The 8,880-nt window shown below is 49.8% G+C and overlaps 1 protein-coding gene across 1 annotated transcript; it reads left to right on the top strand.

Annotated features, from left to right (window-relative positions):
- Positions 1 to 342: 342 nt before the first annotated feature.
- Positions 343 to 8,179, top strand: Prdm13 (PR/SET domain 13). The gene is given in 5 exon segments (XM_028877983.2): positions 343 to 403; positions 406 to 629; positions 2,211 to 2,342; positions 2,671 to 2,791; positions 5,816 to 8,179. Coding segments are annotated over 5 exon segments (2,226 nt in total). The 3' UTR covers positions 7,504 to 8,179.
- Positions 8,180 to 8,880: the final 701 nt, after the last annotated feature.

Raw genomic sequence — 8,880 nt, 5'->3', positions numbered from 1 at the left:
TTATGGAGAAATTATACAGTGGATTTGTCACTTAAAATATCGTAACTGTCTCAGGGACAATACCCCATGCTGAGGATTAATGGTCCCGCCGGACCTTTGATTCACCAGCGCCTTTTCTTCGCCCTTGACAAATTGGATTTTTAGGAATGGGAAGGTCGCCTGGACCATTGTGTGCTAGCCATTCAGAGGCCTCGATTATGCAGGGGGCTGAGGGAACCACTCCATGTGACCCTCTCGGGTGGGACTCTGCAGCTGCTTCACAGCGCAACTCTCTCACCAAACTCCGCGCCCTTGCGCTCGCAGTGCCAAAAGGCGCCCGCCCGGATTGAAAAGGCGCAGTGCATGCCCGCCCGCGTCACTCCGCGGGCAGAAGACGCACGTCGGGGTGCGGCTTCTTCATCGCGTGAGGCTGCTCCTGGTTCTGTCACTCGCTCCTCGCGGAGGACCCCGAGAGCTCCAGCGCCTGCCTAGCGGCAGTGGCAACAATGCAAGGAACTTCCCGCACTCCGGCCACCAGCGTGAATGCTGACTGCTGCATCCCGGCTGGCTTGCGTCTGGGGCCCGTGCCTGGCACCTTCAAGCTGGGCAAGTACCTGTCAGATCGCAGGGAACCAGGGCCCAAGAAAAAGGTACTGGGCCATTCTGGATCTCCGTCCCTTTCCTTTAGCCTCTCATTGCTCTGATCCAGGAAAGGGATGGAGAGGAAAAGCTGAGAAAAGGGACACCTGCTAATTCTGCAGAGTAGAATTATCCGATTATCCTTAGAATGTCTCATAATTGAGCTGGACATGGGGTGGGCTGAAGGGAGGGCAGAGCTGAACGGATACAGACTCTAGTTCTGTAAGCCAGGGTCTATAGGTATTGGGGAGGCTGTGGGAAATGATAATTTCCCCAGCGCTCTGGGATGTCCTCAGCAAGGTGATGAAGGTTCTTAATTCCCACTTCTTTGGCACCTTGCTTCTCTCCTCTCTGCAAATGTACCCTTTTCCCTGGAGGGATCGGATGGGAAGGACTCCCCCCCTCCCGGTTCTGTTTACTATTTTAAGGTTTAATTTTTGTTTTAAACAAGTTAATCCTATTTCACCGAGGAGATAGTTTTTGTGAGGGTCTTAGTTCTTGGAATATACCAAGCCCCTATTTGCTTGTAGGTTTGGGTAGGAAATGAAGAGAGGATGAGCCAGGTGGTGATTAATTTTGATGCCAGTTGAGAGGTAGTGGAGCCCCACCCTCTAGGGGACACTCAGTTGGGAATCTTGCAGCTGGCTCTCAGAGTCCGAGATCCCAGCCGAGAGGCGTTAGGGACAACTGTCCAAACTCCCCCCCCCCCACACACATACACACTACGTCTTCATTCTTGACTAGAGGGGGAATTTAAAGGCGCTTGCCCACAGAGGGTGGGGGATGTCTTCGAAGTCAAAGACTGGCAGGCAGCAACCGGGGAAATTAAGTCAAAAGCTTGTTTAAAAAGGAAAGACCTTGGCTTTAGCAACCTCCTAGAGCTTTCGTGTACGTATTTTCCGTGTCCGAAGAGCCGGACCTGCACCTTCCCCTTGGTGCTAGAAAGCCTCTGTCTCTCATTCCGGTCTACACCCGGTTTTGTAGCTAACCACGCCTCTCTCTTTAAACGCAATTTAATTGCATTTAAATGGCCTGCTAGCTGCAGGCAAAATTTCTCTGGGCTGGCTTTGTTCTGAACATTTCACCACCACGGAGTTCACTTGCACCTACGAGCGAGCAGTACTAGAGAATTAGGAGGCTGAGAAACAGGGTAGGAGTACTGCCCTAGGCATCAGGATGGGCTTGAACTTGGAACCGCTTTTATGCGGGTGTCAAGGATTCCAGAACCGCACGTGGGGGAAAGGTGGGGAGTGTTTTGCAACCAGATGCATCCGGGAGCTCTGAGAGGATGCCTTTTCCAGCTGATGTTTCCAAGGTGTGTGTGTGTGTGTGTGTGTGTGTGTGTGTGTGTGTGTGTGTGTGTGTGTGTGAGTGGTGGTGATGGTTGTGGTGTTGTCTACCACCCAGCCTCCCTTATTTTCTCCATCCTCTAAACTGGGGCCCTAAGGAATTATTCTTCCAGCAGCTCATAGAGTTTGGGTCAAAGAGAACACAACCGTTTTCCTGAGTTGGGTGGGGTGGAGGAGAATCTTTCCTCTGGGTTGTGAGCCTGGCTGTGGCATGTAGGGGAATGACCACTGCTTGTATTGCAGGTGCGCATGGTGAGAGGGGAGCTGGTGGACGAGTCAGGGGGCTCCCCTCTGGAGTGGATAGGGTTAATCCGGGCAGCCAGGAACCCCCAGGAACAGACCCTGGAAGCTATTGCAGACTTACCAGGAGGACAGGTACTGTCAGTGCCCCTTATCCTTGTCAATTTCAATTCCATGTACTAATGGTCCCTAAAGCAGCCAGGCATTTTGTAAGCAAATAACTTTGAAAGGCAAGAGTTCCTTAAACGTGCCAATGATCCTGTAAGGAAGATACCTTTGTTTTGGTATTTAAAGGGTGAAGGATGAGATTCAAAGCTATCTAGTAGCTTCCTCCAGGGTCGCAATGTCAGCATTTGAACCCTTATTCTCAAGCACCAGGAAATTACAACGAACACTGTTATTATTATTATTATTATTATTATTATTATTATTATTATTTATTATCATCATCATTGCATCCTAGATCTTCTATCGAGCATTGCGAGATGTCCAGCCCGGGGAAGAGCTGACTGTATGGTATTCTAACTCCTTGGCTCAGTGGTTTGACATCCCTACAACTGCTACTCCAACTCATGATGAGAAAGGTACTGCCTCTGAGAAGGTCTCCCCAGCAGTGAGGGTGAGCAAGAGTGGAGTCCAACTCTTCTCCTGGGTAGTGGGAGGTGATCCCAGACCTGAAGAACCTTTCTGTTCAGCTCTATGGAAACTGAACTCATGCCCTACACTGGCAGAGAGGGAACTGCTGCCTTAAAACCATCAGCAAATGGTAACAAAAGTAGTCCAAATGACAGAGGAATATTCCTTATGAAATTCACGGTTTATTTCTTTCTCATCGCATTCCCCTGAATGACAAGTATTTACTTAACGAAGAACCAATAAGGGAGACTTAATGTGCTACAACAATTACATCTTGAGTTCTAGACACCAAAGCTTAAACCTAGACTACATTTAAAAGGTGCAAGGGTGCTCTTTCTCTGCTAGTTTTTCAGGAGAGCAATATATTTGATGGCATTTTAGAAGCATTATAGTACTTATAGCTGGTCCCTTGGCAGGTACCAAACTCTTTCCTTAAAATAGTATTTATTCATTTCCCCCTACTAAGTTTATTTAAATTGAATCTGGGATGCATCCCAGTTTCTTCTCAGATTTATTCGATTCCTTCCAAGCCTAGAGCCAATTCATGCAAATTCAGGGGCAGCAACTAAAGAGGAACACATTTCAAGCCCTCCACACAGCCCTGAGGGTCATTTCCTGTGGGAAGCAGGCTGGGAGGTGCTAAAACAGTTAATGTCTTGAGAATCCCTTCTCATCCTTCATAAGGCTTCCCCTGGCCTTCTCCGTCGCCCTCCCTGCCCTCCGCATTAGCTTGTTTTAGCTTGTTCATAATTTCTCCCAAGAAGCTATTTATTTATAGACGAAAAAAAAAATGTTCCAAAAATATTTTAACACATTCGCCTCCGGAAACTGCAGCCCACTGCATCCATTTAGAAACAGGTAAATATAGACAAATGTGTGATAATTAGGAAACACTTTATGAGCTGGACAGGTTATTTAGAGAAATGAATCATTTCTTGTCACTCTGCAACAAATTGTGCCAGCCACTTCTACACAGAATGTTTTTCCATAGGGACAACCAAACAGAGAAAAATTACTTGTTTAACCAGTGTTTTATTTCAGCCAACTGGTTTTTATAAATGCCACATGGCAACTGATAATAAAAAGAAACCCACCATTTTGCTGTTGGGGAAGGTTATAGCCTATTTTGAACCTGACATTTCTAGATTGGGCATGTCTGAAATCTTTAAAGATACATGAGGGGAGGGGGCAAAGTCATTTATGAAGAGTATTTGACTCACTTGGCAAGAGTTGAACCTTAGGGTCTGCAGAACCTGTTGATGGAGATAAGCTAGAAAAGTGATGTGTGGAATAACACACACACACACACATACACACACACACACACACCTTAAGTTTGGGGAAGAGGGAGAAATAAGTAGAGATAACATCTCTTTTTATAATATTGGCTAACTTCAGTTAGTTTCAGTTTCATAGAAAGATTGAGTGACTGCCCCTTCATTTTAAGAACAAAGTGTACTTGGCTTTGCACTGCTGGAGTCATTCTGGAACAGACTGAAAACTCTGGAATAGAGTATTATGAACAAATCCTCTGCGCCCCCCCCCCCCCCATTTCTCCCAGCTCTCCTTTCACCTCTACAGGAATCGACTGCTCTCCTTCTTTTGGACCAGCTCACTATATAGCTCTGGCTGGCCTGGAACTCACTACAGAGGCCAAGCTGGCCTCCAGCTCACAAAGTTCTGCCTGCTTCTGCTTTCCAAGTACAGGGATTAAAGGCATCTGCCACCATGACAAGCTCCATAGTAATGTTTTAAAAGTGGGAGCTGAGAATATAACTTTTCTAGGAAATCTTAAGAGACCTACAGTGTACTTTGGGATTTCCTTGTGACCCAATCAACTTCTTTCTCACGGACATCTTTAGTATTATCAATCAATCGCACTTAAAAAACCATTTGCATTTGTATGCACAGCAGGATATAGAAATTAGTTCCTAGCCCCTGATTAGGAGCCACCTCACACACCTGTCTCAGGATTATGTTCAAAGACCCTAGCAAGTTAAGAGAGTAAGAGACACAAAGAATTGACACCACACAAGTACACCACTCATGGCAGAGAACTCCGCACTTTTAAAAGCAGAGTACCTCTCTCAGTTTTCTATATTTAGTAAATGAAATATATCTCGCCCAAGTACTTTTCTAAGCTTGTATCTGCGCACCTATCTAGGAGTTAATTAACCGCAAGGTAGAACAGATAAGACAATGCTACACCATCCTTCTCAGAATATAATCGTCCATCATAGAATATCAGGAAGTAGGACTTTTTTCTTCAATCCAATCCGATGAAGTTAAAAAAGGAAATAAGGATGCAAATAGTTTTGAAGAATAGCAAATCACAATCCTTATGTGGGGTTCATTTGGCCACGCTCCAGGAAAACCTCAGGCAAGTGTTTAAGTCTGGGAGGGGGTAGAAAGGGTGGAGAGCCGACACAAAAGACATTGTTATATGAAAAGGAATGATTACATATGGCCCATACATACAGGATATTGTCTCGCCTGGTAATGAGGCGCTCACGACTATTAGATTGGCCTTTGTTCAGTTTATCCAAACTCCTTAACATACGCCACCTATTCTGAAAACGCCAACAGATGGGCGCAGGCACAGCACAGTCTCAACACTTGATTTAAGGCAACAGCTGCTCTCTGCTCTTCCCGGTCAGCCTTCCTGAGCCCTGCTCTTCCAAAGAAGATTTACTGGGGGGCTTGGAGGAAGTCTTCATCGGAAAGGCCCAGGTCACCTGTTTTGCTGTTTGAGTAGGCCTTTGAGGATGGAGGTGACAAGGGTTGGCCATTTACAAGCTTTGGGAGGGTCTTGATAGGGTTAGCAAACTTTATCTCTCAGCCCTAAGACACCCACCCCCTCCTGCTTCTGCCACACGGCAGGTCAAAAATCTGCGCTTTGCCTGGTGCGCTGGCGCTTTCCTTCGGGCTCCTTGGCTTCTCACCGGATTACTCTCCTACTCTCTCTTGCCCAGGGGAGGAGCGTTACATCTGCTGGTACTGCTGGAGGACATTTAGATACCCTAACAGTCTCAAGGCACACCTGCGTTTCCACTGCGTGCTCAGCGGCGGCGGGGGCCGCGCCTTCCTGCATCAGGAGCACGCGGCCAGGCCAGGCCCAGCGGCAGAAGGCTTTGGCCTCCCTCCGAAACCCACTGCTCCAGACTTGACCGCGCCCATCCAGCCAGGCGCTTTGCGGCCCCAGGCACAGGCCACTCAACTCGCCCAGGCCTGCGGGGCGCGGGAGAGCATCAAGCGCGAGGTTTCCTTGGCGCCCCCGGCCACCTCAGCGTCCCCGGGCAAGTGGGGGACTCCCAGAAAGGGCAAGGAGCCACCAGATCGCGCCCTGGACGCCGGCGGGGCGACCCGCGCACACAGTCACTTCCTGGGCATCGTGGGCGGCTCCCCAGCCGCGGGCAGCGGTCTGGCATTCTACCCCGGCGTGCGCTCGGCTTTCAAACCGGCAGGCCTGACCCGGGCAGCCGCGCAGGGCGACCCCTACCGGGAAGAGGGCGGCAGCAAGGGACCCGGCCTGGCATTAGGCCGGCTGCTGGGTGGGGGCCGGGCCGGCGGGCGCCCCAGCAGTGGGGAGAGCCCGGCTGGCCACCACCATCACCACCACCACGCTCACCACCACCACCACCACCCCAAGTGCCTGCTCGCGGGGGAGCCGCCGCCACCCGGCTTGGCGTGTCCCGGGGCCCTGCGCGCCTTCCCCCTGCTCGCGGGCCACACGGAGGAGGTGTCGGCCTTCAAGCACGTGGAGCGCACCCCACCCGCCGCTGGGGCGCTGCCGGCGGCGCGCTATGCAGCTCTCCCAGCACCCGGGCTCCCCCTGGAGCGGTGTGCACTGCCGCCCCTCGACGCCGCCGGAGGGCTCAAAGGCTACTCCAGCGGCGAGTGCAGCCCGCTGCCCGCCGTCATGCCAGCCTTCACGGTGTACAGCGGAGACCTGCTCTATGGTCCCCCTGCCGCCTATTACCCGCTCAAGCTGCACTTGGGCGGGCTGCTCAAATATCCGGAGTCCATCTCCTATTTGAGCGGGCCCGCGGCGGCGGCGGCGGCGGCGATCGGCCCGGCCGAGCTGGGCTCCCTGGCCAGCATCGACCGCGAGATCGCCATGCACACGCAGCAGCTGTCCGAGATGGCGGCCGGGAAGGGTCGTGCCCGCTTGGACTCCGGGACGCTGCCTCCGGCCGTAGTGGCGGCATCAGGCAGCGGCGGCGGGGGCGCAGCAGGCAAGCCCAAGACGGGCCACTTGTGCCTCTACTGCGGCAAGCTGTACTCGCGCAAGTATGGGCTCAAGATCCACATGCGGACGCACACCGGCTACAAGCCACTCAAGTGCAAAGTGTGCTTGCGGCCCTTCGGGGACCCCAGCAATCTCAACAAGCACATCCGACTGCACGCGGAGGGCAACACGCCCTATCGCTGCGAGTTCTGCGGCAAGGTGCTGGTGCGCCGCCGGGACCTGGAGCGTCACGTCAAGTCCCGCCACCCTGGCCAGAGCCTGATCGCCAAGGCGGGTGACGGCCCGGGCGCGGAGCCAGGCTATGCCCTGGAGCCTGGGGATCCCAAGAGCGAGGACAGTGATGTGGACGTCTGCTTCACGGACGACCAGAGCGACCCGGAGGCTGGGGGTCGAGGCGAGCGCGACTCCTAACGCTTCCGAGGAAGGGGAAGGGGCGTGGACGGGGTAGAGTGAGGTGGTGACAAGACTTGGTTGATACCGTGGTTATTTTGAGGAGGGTGTCGGATTTGGAACAGTGAGCCACTCCAGTTCTGGAGTGGAACAACGTTTAAGGATGGGTTGAACAACAACCCACAGGTCATGGGTCTCCACAATTCAGGCCTCTAGACTCTGGCATAGCCCCTCTCTCTGCAGGCATTCTGGTCTTGGGGTTCAGGATCACATCAATATAAGCATCTCAGTGCCCTCAAACGTGATGATTTTTAGCTGCCACGCGTTATAAAAACGTTCTTTTCTGTGGAGGAAGTCGTGCCTTTTGAAAAGATGTTTCACGTGAATTTTATGTTAGCATTTCACTGCGTAGGCAAAACAGTAGATGTGACACCCACATACTTGTTTCCGTTTTTTATCATTTCTTCTGTCACAGACCACTCCTTGCCACTTTGAGTATACCGTGGTAGTGGATGTACAAATTGGTCAAGTTGCAATTATTTATGAGAGAATAATGGTAAATGTAAAATAACGCATGAATCTAAGAGCACGCAATATATAAATTTAAAAAAATCCTATTTGGTAGAGTCCAAATGTGTATGTTGTTTTATAATGAATAATGTACAGTGGATACAGTACTTTCGCTCTTGTTTCCATTTTGTGCAATCTTTAAGAATAATAAAGATACAAATGAGAGTTCGATTACTTGACAACTTCAGAGAACCCTTTAAAGAAGTAGTTTAATTTGAAAACAATCTTTGAGGAGACCTCACAACAAGATAAGTCACAGGAGATTTATATTATTCACAGAATTAATGTTAATCAGGGTTGTACAGAGAGCAGGCAAAACCCATTGGTTTCTAAAATCACTGTTAATCATGCTAAGTGTTTTTATGGTCACTTGAAGGACCTTCAAGGAAAAGGAAACAAGACCAAAAAAAATCCTTTATATATATTTTCTTGTCACAAAGAATCATGGGACTAGAATTAGTATTTCTTATTGTCTACCATTTTGACAGAAATGGTCCATTTTACCTTGGGGATATAAGAGGAAATTTGCTCCAAGCCTTTCATGAGTCATGCATTTTGGTATTAATTCCACAAACACTAGAGGAGGCCCTTTTTGGTTGGAGATGCTTAAATCTCCCTCCCCTTTCTACTTCTTCCAACAACTTTGTGCTGTCAGTTTGGGCCCCATTTTACAGAAGAGAAGATGTAATTTGCTCACACTGTACAGACAATAATTAGAACAGCAAAATTGTTAACAGTGACTTATTTGCTATTTTTAAAAAGTGATGTTAGATATGCATTCTAGGAAGTTTTTCCCCACTCTCCGTTTAGACCGTTTAGAAGTAGAGA

The sequence above is a fragment of the Peromyscus leucopus genome, chromosome 2 (genome assembly GCF_004664715.2).
Source record: "Peromyscus leucopus breed LL Stock chromosome 2, UCI_PerLeu_2.1, whole genome shotgun sequence".
In the NCBI taxonomy this organism is placed as follows: domain Eukaryota; kingdom Metazoa; phylum Chordata; class Mammalia; order Rodentia; family Cricetidae; genus Peromyscus; species Peromyscus leucopus.
This window is presented reverse-complemented; position numbering and strand designations above follow the sequence as displayed.